Raw genomic sequence first — 18,783 nt, 5'->3', positions numbered from 1 at the left:
ATCAATTATTCTATGGTTAAATCTGTGCAAATGTAAAAATAAGCCGGTTAAATAATTACATTCATTAAAAATCAACATGCATATGTGGGACCTGCAATGGCATTCTTACTGTACTACTTCAAACTGTAAATCCTGAGAGCAGACTTTCTACGTCACTTCAAGTTGTTGGTTGACCTTCACAAAAAGAAACGCGCAGATAAAGTCAAAGAGCTGTCAATCGGCGCATTCGAAGTAGTTAACCACAACGATATAGTACACGTCATTGCAAGCGATCAAGCTTACAACATTATAAAGCAATAACCAGATGTACTTCGACTCAAGTCCCTGAAGCAACCTGCAAAGCACAGCGTCATACATCATATAGACACAAACGGACCACCACTATTCGCCCGGCCAAGCCCATTTCCGTCCTAAAAATACAAGGCAGGCTAAGAACGAGTTCAAGCACTTGCTAGAACTGGGCATCTGCAAACCGTGGAAAATTCAATGGGCGAGTCCTGCACACCTTGTGAAGAACGATGGAGCCTTACGTGTGTGCGGCAACTACAGACGATCAACGCTGTGACATTACCAGACCGCTACTCTCTGCTTCGTTGACCACATTCTGATATCCTATAAAGACTAAGAACAACGTAAAAAACTGCTGCGACAAGCTCTAGAACGTCTTATGAACCATGACGTCACACTCAAAATTGAAAAATGCGGGTTTGGGAAAAAAACTGAATTTCCTCGGCTACTAAATCTATACCAATGGTATTAAACCAACAAATGTATTGACTCATCCGGTTCATGGCTCGAAGCTCGCAATCATGACCTCACTTCCGACCACAGTATAGATGCCGAAGAAGAAGATTAACTATATTTGGAAGTTTTTGAAAAGAAGTTGACGACGTATCAATCCACACCGATCACAAGCCGCTAGTTTTCGCTCTCAGTCGCACACACAAAACAGTAACGACAACCACATTTCAAAAATTACTTCTTCGCAGACATTAAGTACTATACATACATATCTGTACGCTTCCCTGAGAGGTGGAGTAATGTGGGAGCTACAATACGTCATCTTCAGCGGCGTATCAAACACTGGAATCAAACGCCAGTGTGCTCTATATGTACGTTTTTTTTGGTTGAATATTGTTTTCATAGTTTTAAGAATTAGTATAAATATGGGCTAAGCTTGCACCGAACAAACAGTCAAGACACCGGCGGCCGCGTTCAAGCAATGGCGGCCAAGAGAGGCTCGTGTCGACCAATGTAAAATTTTTAGCGGATCTCCTGTTTCGCAAGTTCAATATCGAAGAAGCTGCATAAAGCCTAAGCCGTCTAGTAGCATAACGTCCATCACATAACGTACACTTCTACTTTGGACTTCGTGTTGTCATTACCTCCAAGACCTTTAAGAATTATTGTCGTCGGAAAGTGTCGGTAAAATCTTAGTTGTCATACAATTTCAAATAGTTTTTACTAAATTCCTTATTGTATAAATGCTGTTGTTAATTTATCGTACTTTTACATTTATAATTAATTACAGCTATTAACCTGTTTTCGATTATGATTTTTTTTGGAAACACGGCACAATAAAGTAAACGGTGATTTAATTTGCACCCGTATCAGCCACAAAGAATAATTGCAAAACAATCAACCACGGTTTTTGTCGTAAATTTATCTTTCGCCATCGGAATGATCTTTCCACCTTTACAGGATCTCGGCTGTCCGCAGTCCCCTTCGCATGTCCAGCACAGCCTTTATGTAATTGCAAAAAACATTCTGGCCAAGTTTTATATAAGAACTCTAGTTTGAAATTACACTTTATTTTAACGGATCCCTTTGAGATTTGAATTTCCTTAAGTCTCCTTTTAGCCGACCTCTACTAAGTGAAAAGGATATACCTACCCAATTTCAAATCTCTGAGCCTAATGGTTTAAAAAATATCAATGAGTCTGTTAAATAAAGTTTAATAAATTTACCATTTAATATAATTTCATATAATATGCATTGGTTGAATTTATAATATTTACTCTTGAAGCGCCGAACAAAATAAATAAAATACTCTTTGTTTATCGGCTTTTACAAGATACACTTATTCATTACTTAATAACTTCCTTGTATGTTACCTAAATGGTTTGAGCAACGTACATAACCTTAAGCAATTAACTAAATAAATAAACTACTAAATATCTTTTCGGTGTACTTACTAATACCAAAGAATCAGATATTTATACATTTTAAATTTAGGTTATAACTTATAGCTTAAGCTATTTAAAGTCGTGAACAATTTTAAATTAACAAGATTGAAAGACCCATTTCAGGAATATGATTAAATTATGTAGTTAATAATTTTATCTCTTTGGCCTAACAATAACGTCTATTTCTTATCACAAATTGATGTTTCAGAAGTTATTTTAGTAGTCAAACCAAATATTTATTAAACAATAGTAATATGTAAAATTAAATACATCACCACGATTATTAAAATATTATATTGAAAGAAGTTTTAAATTAATATGACCTTTATTCGTGCCGTACATATTGTAAATAATCAACAGGACTGTTATCCGTCTAAAAGGGTTGTGATATTTGCGCGATTTACTATTTCCTATATTTTTCGCAATGTTCAAAATAATTTCTATAGACCTGATTACATTATCTATAAAAATTTTGTTTTCAAGATATTTTCTATGGATGTTTATAAACAATTTCTGTTTTGATTTATTGATAACAATATCTCAGGGGGCACAAAATTTATGTACCATATATTTTACTTCCTCCCAAATATAACAGAATTTGAATTGATGAAAAATTGTTATGGAACAATGAAACGTGACGAAAAACGTATAGATTAAATTTTTAAATAATCTTAATTTATCCTGGACAATAGGATTTTCGTGTTTGTTTTAATCGAATTTGCCTTGAACCACGACAAGGAAACGACCAATTTTCAAGAAAATAATTGTGATTTTTGCTTCTTTTCCATTCCTATCATTACAATTAAATACATATTTTTTTAATGAAAACTTAAAAAAAACATGTATGTGCAATCACTTAGTGTGGAAGTTTACGCCCCCCCAATCATTTGTCTCTTTCACTGGCTTAAAAACGCGGTTGAAAGAGCGCTATATAAACTCAGCCCAATGAATAGTGTAATAGGACAGCTCATATCATGTACTAGTTTTTGCTTGTTTGTCGGCAATAAATTTAATTTACATCTAAATCAAGACTGCAAGTAACAAACTTTTCACTTTACGTAACTTGAATTACCAAGTGAAGTGACGAATCTAATGCTTTTTACCATAGTAATTACATATCACAAAAACCTTTTCTGCTTACTTTTGGGTAATTTGTTATAAGAATGGCTTAAAATAATTTTTTGCCTACCTTATGGACTGTGGCTACAATATAACGATGCTGTAAAATTTTACATTACTTTATGTTAATCTTATGTATAAATCGATCGAAAAAAAAAAATGGTTTAGTCCAGGCTTATCAGCCACATTGTGACAATGATATATAAAGTTTACTTTGTTGTTGTACAGCTGATGAGTTATATTAATTGCTCAGGTACTATTTCATAATTTAGATATATTAAATTTTTTAGCAATCTGAATCAAAAAAATCATAAAAGAAACGATTTTAATAATATTTAGATAAAATAAATAGCGTTGCTACAAACATCAGAAGGAAATAAAAACAATTGCGGTAATATTTCAATTTTATTTTTTATTCTTTCAGCTGTGATTAGCATTTAAGCAACAGCTGGTTGCAGGTCGCAGTATCGATGATGAAGTTTTTGATTTCTTTTTAAATATAAGCTATTGAACCCGAATTTGATTACATATTATTGCAATAGAGTTATGATCAATCAATATATTTAACATTAAATAAGTTTTTTTAAGGATTCTCATGATTATTCAAATTAGAAAACAGAAAAGACAACACAAAATCTCTGTATTTGTCTGAAAAAAGGGCGGTAATCTGTGTTATGATGCGATATCCAGTAATTATATCGATATGCACTTAAATTTCAGAAAGAAGGTAAAAATATCTTTTATTTACAAAAAAAAATCAGAAATGTAATATTAGAACAAAGTGAATTTAACCAACCAATTTATTCAAGCAGAATCAAGGTCTGCAATAGGATTATAAGATCACATACATTCTCTAAACTGTGTTATATGGGCTGTGATGTTTGTTAACTTAATTGTAAATTTGTTCCCCAGAATTTCGAAGACCGTGTTTCAAGGTCTTAGAGAATGAGTAAATTGTAATGGCTTAAAAATAAATGTGTTATGAACAAAAATACCAATGCGCTAAGTATAATAAACTAATACAAATACTAAAAAGCGATTGAAGTATCATCACTAGAAGAAGTAAACAGATCTCTTCTCGGTAGATGGCACCATAACATTTCCGTTGCGCCGACACTTTGTAACAGCCAATCACTTTGTATGTGTATACAATGAAATAAAAAATTAACAATATGTGATGTTCTTGAACAATTATATTTATGATCATATTTTATAATTCGTAATCTTCCATATAATATGAATTAAATGCTATTCACCATGTAATAAAATACAAAATAATTAGATACAGCACATATGTCACAAGTATAAAAATTAAATGAAAAATGGTCCTTATGTGTGTTTTTAGCACTACACACTTGTACAGGTGTTACTGTTAAATCATTTGTCTCGTCATTGCATGACGCATTTTACGATCCCAGGACTCAGCCTCGGCCCAGGAGTGTCGAACGTCGCGGAATAACTGAAAAAAGTTACACATCATTTAAGCATATAAAGCTGAACTAAAGGTTATTTCAAAACATATCTTTAACACTTTTGCTGCCTTACGGCAAGTGTTTTGCCTTATTTGACAGTCCGCCAGTACAACAGCTTGTTGTTCTGGTTGATCTATATTCCTGTACATTTAGAAAATAGGCAGAGATCTTTTCAATAATGTTGCTTTTAATGTATAGTACAGTAAACTAATATTCTACGTCAAAATAGTTGCCGTAACGCATGGTACGGTAAGTATTTTTGTTCAGTGCGCGATGGATATCTTGCTGTATCCCCTGTGTTTGCGATAGTGCTCGCCGTTAATGATGTTTGTATGAACGTAAAAGGTTCGAAAATTTTTGTATAGAAAACTAAGCAGTTACCTAACAATGAGATGTTTAGGTAAAAAAAACTTGATTGGAGTAAGAGAATTGGAAGTGACAATGTAGAAGCAAAAAAGAAAGTTGGTCATTGTAGTAGTAGCTTGAATGTGATGTTTAAAACTTTTAAAAAAAGTTCGGTAATAACCAATCTGATATCAGTATCGTCATATTAAAGTTTCTGATCATGTCATTGATTAGTGTGTTTGTACTAAGTACAAATATTTTTTGTTTTCTAAAAAGATTAAAAATAAAAAGCAGGCAGCAGTCTAACAAGTATTGCCAATTTTAAATATTTGCACAATTTTGATTAATTTACTTGTAAATTTTAATGTTGTCTTTACTAAAGTGTATCTTTAAAGTATCTATTGCCAGTTTACAAAGTAAGCCATTCCTAGCATTTTTTCACTTATATGCTATATGGCAAATATATTGCTGGGAAAGCCAGATTTAGAAAAACCCATATATGTTTTAAAGTATCGTATAGAACCCCGGGGTACCGCAGCTAAGTATACATGGGGATGTAGTCGATCGATCCATTAAAAAAACAGTTGGTATGGGGAGTTTTCGCGTCTATATAGACTTTCAAAACAGAGAAATCGTAACGCATAGCAAGAAATGTAGATGATACGAGTAATATTTGTCTCATTTAGCACTAGCATAAGGTTTAGACCATATGTTGTCGCAACTAATGCAATGCATTAACTCTATGTATTTGACTCATTACAAATTAATGAATAACGTTTGTATTTACAATCTTTGTTAAGGTAAAATCACATAATAATTTTAATGAGTGCATCAAATGTGAAAAAATATCACTTTAAAATTTGCCTAGAGTCAGAATTTACAATTCTATCTTGAAGATCCAAATATATCTTTAATCCGAAAAGTCCGAAAAATATATATTTATTGAGTTTCTGAAGTGTTAAATAAATATATTTATGTGCAAAAGCGGGTGAATGAACACATTCTTATGAAGACAATACTCATTATAATTTAAAAAGTTGGGGTATCAATATAAATGGCTTTTATAGTTTACACAATTACTTATTTGGGAAAGTGTTCACGCTATGGCAAGTAATACAGTTTACTCAGGCTTTTATAATATATTTAGGTTATGGCGTATGTACCATCAGTACAAACTATGAGATCATATTCTCTTTAAAAATTACTACTTCTAAAGCTGTCAGACTGGAAGACGCACTATTGTCTGGTAACAGATACAGGAGCCATCATTGTTACCTACCCTAGGTTCCCAACTGGGATGGTACTGTTTAGTGTGCGCGAGCGGTTTTACTGGGGCGGTTGCAAGTCAAGTTATTTTTATGGCATAAATAGTTCAAAAGGGGACCACAAGATTCGTTTTTATTGTAAATATAGGCAATAGTTCATAACATTTGAACCTATGAATCTATAGGGAGTAATGAACAAGAAAAATGCAAGCTTTCACATACAATTCTAATAACAAGAATATTAGTCGTTTAGAGAAATCAAAGAGAAAACCTTGTTACCTGTGACAACCACACTTCATCAGCTAGCAATTCGTTTAGTATTAAGGTAGTGTCTTTGCTGGGATTTTGCATCCGCTTGTCCGCGACACGTTTGCTGCACTCGGCGTACATGAGGTACTTTTGATGAGATATCCTTGAATATAATTGCACACGGCCACAACAAGTCCCACAAACAAGGAACTCCTGAAAAATATACAGTTTTGTTATTGCTTCTTTATAAAATATTCCATCATAACAACAACATTTGATGTGAACCATTTGATTTGGTATAGTTTACTTTTTTTAAGGAATTTGATAACTAAAAAATATATTCCATACTAAGTATATAATAACATTTAATAATAAATATAACTGTAAAGGCGTATTGCCAAAAAAATAAAAATTGATATTTATACTAACAAACCTGTTGACGGAACCATATGTTTAAAAAAAAAACAAGTATACGTCTTTAAAAATTATTTAACGTTTAAAGTTTATATTATTCATAAACCCAAAATAAGGGCTTTGACATGAGTTCCGCAAATAGCACAAATTAAATAATTAGTACTGAAATATTAAAGTTTCAAGTATGCAAATACTAAAATGTTACGTTAGCCTGTTTGAGAATGTGCATTATGCGCGCGAGGTAGTCAAAGCTCAGGAATGATGGTGTACCGATATGATGTTAAACCCACCGCAAATGCATTGTACGCCGTCATTCAGTTACCACTACCCCTAGGCTTCCTCATTCTAGCTTTCAGACTTTGTTATCGATAGCCGTATAAGTAAGAGTTATTCTTTTACAAATAGCTCACGTAAAGCAGTCCGTTGGACGAAAGTACGGACATGTTGCCAACAAGTATACTCAAAACTTTATACAGAATTTGTTTATGAAGAACTTATAAGATGTAGTTTAATAGGCAAGACTTCTGGGAAAGTACTTTTCTTGAACAGGTATTAATACTATTTTTAGTTTTTAATTAAATATATAAATAAATACCTTAGTTTTCACGAAATCCGGAGAATTTGCAAATGTCACTTGGGCGGCAGTGAAAGACTGGTAAAAAAAATCGATATTCATTGTGTACCTTTTCGTAAGCTAGCCTGGCGTCGGGTTGCACGGGTTCGAGCGTGGCTGGGTTGTATGGCTGCCCGTAGAGCAGTAGCCGCGCGATGGCGGGGCGCGCGCACGCCCGACACGAGCCCGCGCCCGCCGCGACGCTGAGGCCGGGCCACGTGGCCGCCGCCGCATCCAGCGCCCGACCCCCGCCCGCTGCTGCCGCGCCCCCTCCCGCCGCAGTGCTGCCGCCGCCCGCCGCTCCCGCAGCGCCGCACGACACCCGGCTTCGCATCGTCTCCGTCACCTCGTCCACGGTTTTAACGTTCGAAAGGAAGTACTCATCTGAAACAGTTTAGCAAAAAAATATACTATTATCATTGAATACAAATATACTGCAGTGTCTCTTATCACATTTAAGAATAGCTTATAACTAAAAAGAGAGCTTAATAGGGCTCTCGTGGTGAAATTTTAAAAATAAGATTTACTGTACCATACCTTGTAAAACAATGATCATCAGCATATCAACCGACAGATATCCACTGCAAGGCATAGATCTGCCTAAAGATCACCACGATGACCACGAACTTATTATATCGTCAGTCCAACTAGTGGTGCAGGCTAGCCAGGTTTATTAATAAGTTTTAATATGCTTACTAAACCTTTTTTCCTCTACGCCGACGTCCTGCGTCGGCTCTTTTATTTACTTACAAACAGTAAGTAGCCAGTAAATAGCCCATGACACGGTTATTTAAAAAAAAAAAAAAAAAAATATATATATATATATATATATATATATATAAATGGTTTAGTTATTTTAGAGTAAGGCATTACAAAGTATGCGTCAGGCCAGACTACGCTCACTCTCAGAGCAGTAAAGGAACTGAAACTCACAGCGCAAAGAAACTGAAGTATTAATCGTAAAAACAAGATGGATGGTAATGTCTGTGGAATATATACTCCAGAAAAAATCTGCACACATATCACAATATAGTTTGTATACATTGTATACTTAACATAGCTTTTTATGTAGTTTTATTCCTTTGTTTTTTCATTATGCTAGCAAAGTTGGTACCAATAAGAAATATTGTATTTATGAAATTAAGCATTGTGTATATTCTCTTGTTTTATGCATTCTATTTATTAATATCGAAAACGTATTTATAATTTTAGTATCATGCTAAAAATATTAAATCAAAAAGTATTTAATCAATGTAAATAGCATGTATATTTCCAATCATTATTATTAAATCTTTAAAGTAGTATAAATACTTTCATTAAAACACTTACCTTGTTCTTGAAAGATTTCCGTAAGAAAGTTAGGATCTAATGCATGTGATATCAATGTCTGTATATACACTTCGAAGTTTTCTTGATACATCTGTGTCTCTAGCATTCTCTTCTCTATGAAATTGCAGTCGTCAAGCGGGAGCTCACTCCTAACTAATTCAACTATTGTTTCCAAATGAGATTGTGTTCGCACTTTCACTGGAACTTGAGTGTATATTTTTTTATTCTCTGGATTCCATGCTGCATACTAGAAAAAGAAAAAATATGTTCTGCAATAACTAGTGCATGATTTTCATCAGTAATTTGTGTTATTATTGATAGCAAAATGTGTACTGTAATATGATAACACAAGCCATCAGTAAATATGTGCAACAAACATTTACACTTAGGTAAATGCTTTTGTGGAGGTCCCGAAGTGGTATTAGTCCCAGCAAATGGCTAGCAGCAGTGGTTTAGTAGTTGTAGTAACGACTACTACTCTGTTATATATAGAAACTTTATGAAGAGTATGCGAAAGGCTTTTCATAAGACAATATGCTTCTCAACTAAACCCACCAAACCCTTTAAAATCTACTTTAATTCACTCTTTATTATCTGAGCTATCATTGGGGTCTCATTGGAATGCTCGCAGTCGCTAAATCAGCCATGGCTATGCTAGGGATGTCTCTATAAGATCAAGCCAGAAATGAGTAGATCCGTAGATAAAAAAAGTAACTAAAATGCCCAGCTGATTGACAAGTCAAGCCACCAGTGGACAGGCCACATCACACAGGTCAGCGTGCAGAACACATGACCGCTGGTGGACTGCATAGTTAAGGTTCTGGAAAGAAGACCATGGACAGGCAAGTGCATCATAGGACATTCAACTATAATGTAGACATACAAGGTTGTTGAAACACAGTGGATGTAGATGTCTTCCATCTGGTTTTATTGGATGTCTTATATGATTCATCTGAAATGATGATTATCTGAATCTAGTGAATAGTTGGAGACAATGTGTAAGGCATCCGATTGAGACCGAAGAGTTTACAAATAAAAGCATGTTAGAAGTAAATATGTACACCGACTTGACCGACGTAAGTAGATAATTGCTCAAAAATCAGTAGATCTAATAATTTTTTTGATATTTTCATAACTAACGTACGCCATTAAGAAGTGTCCAAGCATCAATGAGAATGTTAGGTATTAATTTCGGCCTCAAAATTAATAGCTATATAACGGAAATAAAATTATCGATGGTATTAATAATGAATTGCTAAAATTAAACAAACACACAACCTTGCAGTGGTCCAATTATGGCCAAAAAACATGGGACCTATGATTTTAATACTAGAGACATATAGATGAGAGCAAATGACCTACATAAATATCTAAGGCAACATGATCAGATCATTTATATTATTTACATTTGTATACGCTTCAGAGACATGGACCATAAGACGTGTGCGTGAGTAAGAATAGGATAGACGTTCTTAAAATGTGTACATATGTGTACTTGGTAATTCAGAATTAACAACTTTAATTTCTGGGTAGGCATCAAGCAACTTCTGTTCTCCATTATACACACTGTAGTCGTGTGTAAGAAGAATAGAGGGCACAAGGTCACGTGGTAGTTAACAATATTGAAAGACGACGGATCAGAGCGGTAAAATATATCCCTCTGTGTGAATGTGCTAGCGTATCTCGAGCAGGGAGTGTTTGACCTAACAGAGATTAAGAAAAACAGAAAAAATAACTTACCGTGGAAATATTTCGATATAACACTTTACCGTTTTCTTCAAATGGCTCGTACTTCTGTAATAGCGTTTTACCATCCACTCGCCATATAGCGGGCCACATCTCATTCAGATCAGTTTTAATCGCCACAAATTCACCAGACTGTAATTTCATATTATAACAAGTTTAAAAAAGTTATTTTTGCAAATATATCTATGTTTTGTTACAGTTAATTATATAATCGGACATTTAACAGGCTCTTTTTAGGTGGATATTTACGTCCATATGCTTAATGAATGAATGTTAAATATTTATAAAAACCATTTGTAACTAAATAAAATTATTAAAAAAAAGATATAACCCAAAAAAGAAATAGAGTATTTAATTTAATAAAGTTATTGTTTGTTATCTTACCACTATTTGTATACACGACTGACTTTCATAGTTAGTACGTAATTTCACTATGCTGGCCTAATGTTTTTGAGATAATTCCACAAGTGAGCAAATTTATTAAAAATATTTTTAAATCATCAATTTTCTGGTGTCATAAATGTTTTCAACAGTTGTAACATTATCTATATGTGCCTATGTAGCAGTTTGGCATTTACAACTTCACTAAAAGTAAGGCTCTGGGGGCCACCTCAAATTTTAGAGGCATATTTAGGTGCCTCCGTTCGGGCTGTTAGGTTCGACCCGTTCTAAAAAGACGTTCTCTCTGTAGGAAGCATTAGTTTAAGAGAAATGACTTTGTGCGGCAAGAGGTGATACGAGGGGACGAGGGTTGCACGTCGCGCTTTGATGACACTATATTTCCAAGAGAAGGGGAATTTAGGAAATATTGGTATGTAAAATATTTTATAACCAATAATAATTATGAAATTTATTAATACCCAATAAAATTATTTAAAATTACCTGATAAGGCATCTCCTCGACAGGCCTCGTGTTGTCAATAGGTCCAGCACTTGGTATTTGCTGGTGAGCCTTTATGTGATGTAATTTTCTGCTATTTGCCTCGTTCTCACCGGCGGCATAATTTGAATAGCCCAAAGCTGCACCATGTGTCGACACTAAAATAGCACGACAAATTTTTAAGCGTATTTTATCTTAAATTACGAAATGAAAATAATATGTAATAAAACAATAATTACCTCTCTCTATTAGTGACATTGACAAGGGAAAAAATAAATGAAGATTATTCGGCGATATAAAAAACAATATGTAAAAAATGAGCGGGCAGGAGAGGTAGGGAATAAGGAAAGCCAAATGATGATCATATCATCACCGTGATAACATGTACACATGTCTTAAAATGAATTATTATTATAGAATATACAACATTCCAACATTTGTATTGTAAATAACATTTGAAAAAATTACTAAATTGCACATGTTATCCCTATTTTGGCGATGTTAGGGGTGCTACCAGGAATAATTACAAACTAAAAATAGTTAACACATTATCAGTAATATACTCGCGTTTATTTTATGTTTTCTCCTATAATACAAAAGTATTTACATAAAATATTGAGAATTGTGCATAAACAAATAACAATTAAATAGAAATACAAAACTTATGTTCAGGGCATGGCCTTCTAATACATTATCACACTAACTTATAGCTGTCAATGTATTATGCAATTCTTTCCTTATAATATAAAATCACTTTCAGCTAACAGCAAAATATATGCATTACATTACTGTAAGTACGAACTAAATTCAAATACTGTAAATATAATACATTATTTCATATGTACAACAGACACCCACTGGTATTGTTTCCATAAAAAAATATACCATAATTTTGGAATTATTAATGGTAGCACCCCTTCAGTAGCGAGTATGACAAGAGTCACAATTTCTACAATTTACAATTAAATGGCACGAATAATGTGTCATTAACAACAAATTTAGTGAAATCTTGTTACAGGCTAACCCTAAAATATCAATCTCTAATAGATAGGTACATCACATTTGTTTAGAGGTTATTTACAGTGACTAATAATAGATTTCATCTAATAAAAATTTACAATATCACAGTTAAAATGTAACAAGTTTTCACGGCAGCCTGCCCAAGCGGCAGCTAGCTTGCTCCTGTCATACAAGCTTCAGGGCTAGCTCTTCACCATCGCGCTCTTCTCAAGTGAAAATCTAGTAAATTGAACGCACCTTCCTCGGGCTGCTGTTGGTAATAGTACTGTTGCGGGGGCGTCGCCTGCAGCGCGGCCACGGGCGGCGGCGCAGGCGCTCGTGGCTTCTTGGGCGCGGCCGGCTGAGGCGCCACCACGGCTGACGGCGGGGCCTTGCTCATCGTCGCCCGACCCTTCTTGCCCTTGTCGCTCAGCGGCGTGCTGGGCACGTTCAGCACCGGCTTGTTCAGCCGCCTCGCCTCCTCTTCCGCGTCGTAGCTCTCCTCGCTGCCGTCATACTTTCTCTTTCTGTCTTTGTTCATATTGTAAAAGCGCGGGTCGTCCATTTCGGTCTTCCCTTGTCCACTGAGAAGGTTCGTCGGCGCGCCGTGTATTTGGTTTGCACCCAACAAGCCAGACGTGCTCATACTCGCCGAGGAATTCATCACTGGGTTACTGAGAGACATCCCCGTGTTTATGGCGTTGGTTGTAGCCATCGCGCCGTTCGCACTTTGTTGCGGAGTATTTGATTCACATTGACTCTTATTTTGTTCGTTTGGCGTAAACACTTTCGTATTGTTCGTATTGCTGTTAGTGTTAGCTCTAGACCAAGTCGACTTTCTGGCGCCTCTGCCGGCCGGTGGAGGAGATGTATCGCGCTCCCCTTGTAAAAATTTCAAATAAGAAGCCATGAAACCTGAACCGGGGCCCGTGACAGGAACATTGAATTTTTTTTCCATTATTTTTGTGTCTTGGGAAGCACTGTTTACATTCTGCTGCTGAGAAGTGGGTGCTACCGATGATGCAGTATTAGCTCGTTGTTCTGCAAGGAAACCAAGTTCTTCCTCTATATTAGGGACTACCACCTTAGGCTGCTCCTCCTCACGAGTTTCTGGTGTAGAAAACGATGACGAGGAAGCCGAAGGTGGTGTCTCACTAAATGACGAAAGGGGTGTTAACTCCACAGATGATTGGAAATCAGGATGAGGACCTAGGTGAAAAGGTGGGAAATAGGTTAATGCATGTCCATGCTGCATGGCCAGGGCTTGGTGTTGATTAGCAAAATTGGTTGCATGAAGGGGTGCTTGAGAACCAAAGGGTGTTGTGCCAGGAAATACCTTTGGCGGGGGCGGTGGAAGATTCCACCTTTCAAAATCAAAATAACTACCATTTTGTTGCTGGTTGCTGGTTGAGCTATGAGCAGGAGGGGGAATCCTATTAGCTAAATAATCTGCCATCACTACATTAGACAGTTCATTTATGTTGCCATGAGGAACTGGCTTTTCAGTACTTTTCCTTCTTGGTAAAGATTTACCTAGTGATGAGGTATTTGTGGTTGCAGGTTGACTTTTATTTGATTTAACATCTTGCAACTGACAACTTTGTTGTAAATTTTGCAGATTTTTCACAATACTCATGGGGTCTCCTCTACAACTAGACAGATCTTGTAAAGCTACATTGTTTCCATCAAAATAGTGATGCTTATCACTAACTAACCTATCAGATGAGGGCTGAGATTGTTGGGCAGGTTTTTCATTATGAGTATTATTTTCAGTTAAATTGTTAAAATTACTAGTGTTACTACTGCTATTGTATTTCCTGTTTATTTGGCGGTCAGCCTCCCAACAAGGTTGACTGGATGCTTGATTTTGTCCTCTTTCAAATCTATTTTCATGAAAAGTCTTGCCATGATCTATACCTAAAGCTCTCGTTATTACAGATGGATAAGCTACTTGACTGTTTTGTGATGGTGATCTTGAAACAGATGCATCAAGTGGAGATCGAGGAGCTGAACTGTTAGCCTTAGTGTAATGGTCACCATGCTGCTGTGGCGAATTTATTGAATTCATAGGACTATGGTACATTGGATAGGCAGGACTAGATCCATGACCTAAAGGAGAAGTCTGGGGGGCAGTCTGTAATGGACTTTGTCTTCTTCCGACAACAACACCACATTCGGGACCATTTTGTGAACTACTACTTGAGTAACCCGTGTCTGTGCTTGAACTGCTTTTAGCACGAACATGATAATCAGATTCTACGTTATTTCCACTTTGATAATGCCTAAAACTAGAACTTTGTGTAGAAGAATATGAAGAACTATTCATTCTATTTGATTTAGATGATGAACCAGTACTATTACTGTAACTTAATCTTCCTGGAGCATCCATTATAGAATAACTAATTGGGGAAGACTGTGGTTGTATCTTTTCACTAGAATCACAGATCTTTCTTTGTTCATTATTTATTTCAGGATATACTTTACTTTGGGCCTTAGTTTGAACCTGAGGCGGTTTAGATGTTGGGGATACAAAACTACTAGCAATATTGTTATTAGTTGCTCTTGATGACTTTTCATTGTTTGTATTCTTAGGTGATTGAGAATTATTGTATATAGAAACTGATGGCCTTGTGGAATTACTAGAAGTTGTACGAAACTCTTTACTGGGAGGTGTAGGAGAGGAGGTTACTGATGGAGTTGACACAATACATGATTGTTGGGAATGGGCAACTGGGCTTGCAGAACTTGAATATGACTTACTTCCGGCATAATCCTGCTGAGCTGAAAGTTGACCACTTTTTGCACTACTTGCACTGTATGAGTTATCAGTCTGATTTCCAAATGCAGGAGGAGATTGAAAAAAGGTTGATGATGATGTTGAAGACACTGGTTGCTTAGCTGTTGCAGGTGAACCTGACCTATTACTTTGTTTACCAGCACTAGAAATTTGTGAATTAAGGTGATTATTAAGAGTTTGCGCAGCAGCAAAATGTGCATTAAAATTTTCATATGCTGCTGAAGCTTTTGTAGTTGCTGGACTCGGTGATGACGGCACAACACTTTCGTGAGGTAGAATTCCAAATGGGCTTGGAAGTTGATTATTTCCTTGCCAACTTAATCCAGTTGAACTGGCTGGAGTTGATGACTGATCAAAAAATGAAGTTCCTTGTGCTAATGATTGGTGTGAATAATTTTCTCTTAAAGAAGAAAGTTCAGTTTCAACAGAAGATTGTTTTGATGCTACTGCAGCTTGTGCTTGTGCAATCACTTGCCGGTGTTGTGCCTGAAGAGACGAGCTGTAGTGCGCAGGTTTAGGACTTGCATGATGAAACAGCGGCGAGAACACAGCATCATATCCCACTGTAGGTGGAGACAAAAATCCACCAGGGTTGAAAGGAGAAGCCGTTGATGAACCAAGTTGCCCTGCTAGTGAGGCTGTTGTGTGAGCTGCCTGAAGCAATAATTGGCTTGTTGTCGATGGAACAGACTGGCTGCCAAGTCCTGAACCACCACTTGCTAGATGGTGATGAAAATCTCCACTTGCAGCACCTGCCTGAACCCCTGCTAGCCGATTGTAAGAAGCATATGCTGACCATGGTCCTACTGGATCCATTACCACCTCCGTCTTGTTTTGTATAGTGTTAATGTATGCAATTTGTCAATTAAGTTCCACACTGTCATCCATAATTTGTATTAGACATTAACAGTAAAACAGTTATCATTAAACTGTAGTCCTAGTCGGCATGTTTTAAATAAACTTCGTATAAATTAAACACTCCTGAAAAGAAAAGAAAAAATCTTTTGAATGAAATTATTACGAAAATGATTAAATATCTTATGAAATAATTACTGGACTTTTTTTAAAAGCTAATCGTAACAAAATGTTTTAGCTACTGCTATATCTAACAGTATTTTAATATCAATGTATAGTACACCAATAGTACAAACACTGAATTGAAATAAAAATAATACGCCGCTACGACATGAAAGCGTCAATGTGTGTGAACAATACAAGGACTGCTTTAGAACAAAATTGTATAATAATGTCAAACTCTACTAAAAGAAACATACCATTGCCTAGACATTAAAAATCATTTATCAATGTGGTTTCTGAGGACGCTCACACAACAGATAACATCATAAATATGGCCTCGACTCTTCGAGTGTTCGTTACGACGGGTTTTGTCTATTGTGAAATAAAAAGCCACTTATATCATGTCATATATAACACATAGTACTTCACAATATAGTATACACTTTGAGAACGTTTTTCCTTCTAATGTTAAACTATTTAAATGTTTGAAAAAAGCTGTTTCTTTATTTACAAGTACAAATAAGACAACGTTTCGCCTTTCACATTAATCGCCGCCATCTTACTTGTCGAATGTCGAATGAAAGACCGCACAACAAGCTATACAGCGCCATCTATAAGATACCGAATTAATACACTTGAATAATAATTTTTCTGATATAATAAAATACTTTATAATAATAAAAACTGTGAGGCGGCAGACAAAACAAAAAGTTAAAATAATTGGAATTTTATCTGGCTGAAAAACGAACATAATGAGACTTAAACATATGTATGATAATGATCACATATATTGAAACATTTGAAACAAGTGAAAAGTTAGTACGAATAAATAGAATTTCCTTTCCATTTTTAATAAATTTTTGATATGTATTGCTAATATATAAAAATAAATATTATACGTAAAACTAAGTCCTCCACGATTCTTACTTTTAAGTGTTGGCGAAGATTCTTATTTTTCGATAATTATAGATAATTTTTCGAGTTTTCATTTTTTTAATGGTTATGTACATAATTTTTAGCTAATTTATTTTTTAAATAAAATTTGTTTCAAAAATACTGGTAACACTATTCAATATTAAATAAGAACGTTGAACGTTATGTTGAATCTAGTAGTCAAATTTGGTTATTTTGTATGTTTCAATAATTAACCATATGAATACATTTAATACAAATAATAATATGAATGTTTGAGTAATATTTATCTTAAGCATGGTTATAATGCCTGTTCAAGTTACTTTGAATGAATCCCTACATATTTTACCTGCGGAGGGGTATGAAAAAAATTAACGAAGGCCTCTAATTTAATAAATTAGTATATAGAATAATTAAATATATATTTTCGTGTCTTTAAAAGTTAACAGTAGGAATAAGATTAATAAAATAAAACGTTCTTCACTTCTAAAATACAAGTAGCCCAGACAGATTATTCCGTTTGTTTCTCTCATGCGTCTCAAAAAGTTTTAAGCTAATAGGTTCATTCATTTAACTACCATATTAGATTCATTTTTGGCTTCTGAAAGTATAACCGTGTTTCTTATAATTCTAACGCAGACAATATTTTGTCTCTTCTCATAATTTATTATTACATATTAGTATTTTTAAATGAAATCTGTTACAATACTGCGTTATGGCTTATTTTGAAACTTGAAATTAGCAAATTCTTTACAAATACAACACTACCTCTTGGTGTGCAAGAATACAAGTATTATATTTGGCGATAATATCATGCGTGAATCCAATAAGATTTAAGAGCCAAAGTGTTAGTGAATGTGTTTGTTTCAAATGTTTTATGCAGGTGTCGCTAAAAGTGTATTTTTTATTAAAAAAATTAATAGGTTATTTTTTGTGACGGATGGTCACTGTTGCTCTATTGGCTATTAAAAACTCCGAATGTTTGGGAAGGCAAGGTGCAGATGGCGCTTTATATAAACATCACTTTTGGTATAGTTCGACCAGAAACGCTATACCACGCGATACAGCGATTACAATTGGGCTATACAAGCGCGAGGAGAGTCTCGACTAGGACCGCTACATACTACTTTATCCTCAGATTGGGAGTCCACCTAGCTTTATGAAACAATCAATGCTCACTAGTAATCTGGCGTAAAAGGATCTAGACATAGGCGTTACTCTGTACTCCTTTAGCATTCCGACTCAAGGACGCTCGACAGTACCAAATTTCGATTACTTGGTTGCTATTGTTCGCCTATCATATTGGAAAGCGAACTTGAAAAAGAAGTCGCGGAATTAAAAATAAAATAACTTTATTCAAGTAGGCATTTACATGCACTTTTGAATCGTCGATTATAAATAATAAGCTACAACTAGCTCAGAATGCTAATCTGCAGAAAA

At 35.1% G+C, this 18,783-nt stretch overlaps 1 protein-coding gene across 2 annotated transcripts; it reads right to left on the bottom strand.

The window, feature by feature from the left end:
* Nucleotides 1-3,737: 3,737 nt before the first annotated feature.
* Nucleotides 3,738-16,988, bottom strand: LOC137929030 (serine-rich adhesin for platelets-like). 2 transcript variants are annotated; one of them, XM_068772073.1, is made up of 9 exons: nt 16,689-16,988; nt 15,378-16,395; nt 12,876-13,658; nt 11,622-11,776; nt 10,733-10,870; nt 8,993-9,239; nt 7,734-8,047; nt 6,667-6,849; nt 3,740-4,764 (listed from the first exon to the last, which is right to left on the bottom strand). In XM_068772073.1, exons 2-9 carry the CDS (start codon nt 16,228-16,230, stop codon nt 4,678-4,680), a joined length of 2,760 nt encoding a protein of 919 aa, XP_068628174.1. In that variant the 5' UTR covers nt 16,231-16,395; nt 16,689-16,988; the 3' UTR covers nt 3,740-4,677. The 2 variants fall into 2 exon arrangements, with proteins under 2 accessions (XP_068628173.1, XP_068628174.1); XM_068772072.1 differs by having other exon boundaries at nt 3,738-4,764; nt 12,876-16,395.
* Between the last annotated feature and the right edge of the window lie 1,795 nt (nt 16,989-18,783).

This window comes from Battus philenor, unplaced genomic scaffold (genome assembly GCF_028537555.1).
Source record: "Battus philenor isolate CCGP_79_NKW_IND1 unplaced genomic scaffold, ilBatPhil1.0.hap1 SCAF_4, whole genome shotgun sequence".
In the NCBI taxonomy this organism is placed as follows: domain Eukaryota; kingdom Metazoa; phylum Arthropoda; class Insecta; order Lepidoptera; family Papilionidae; genus Battus; species Battus philenor.
Note: the sequence above shows the minus strand (reverse complement) of the source record. Positions and strands in the feature narration are given on the sequence as shown.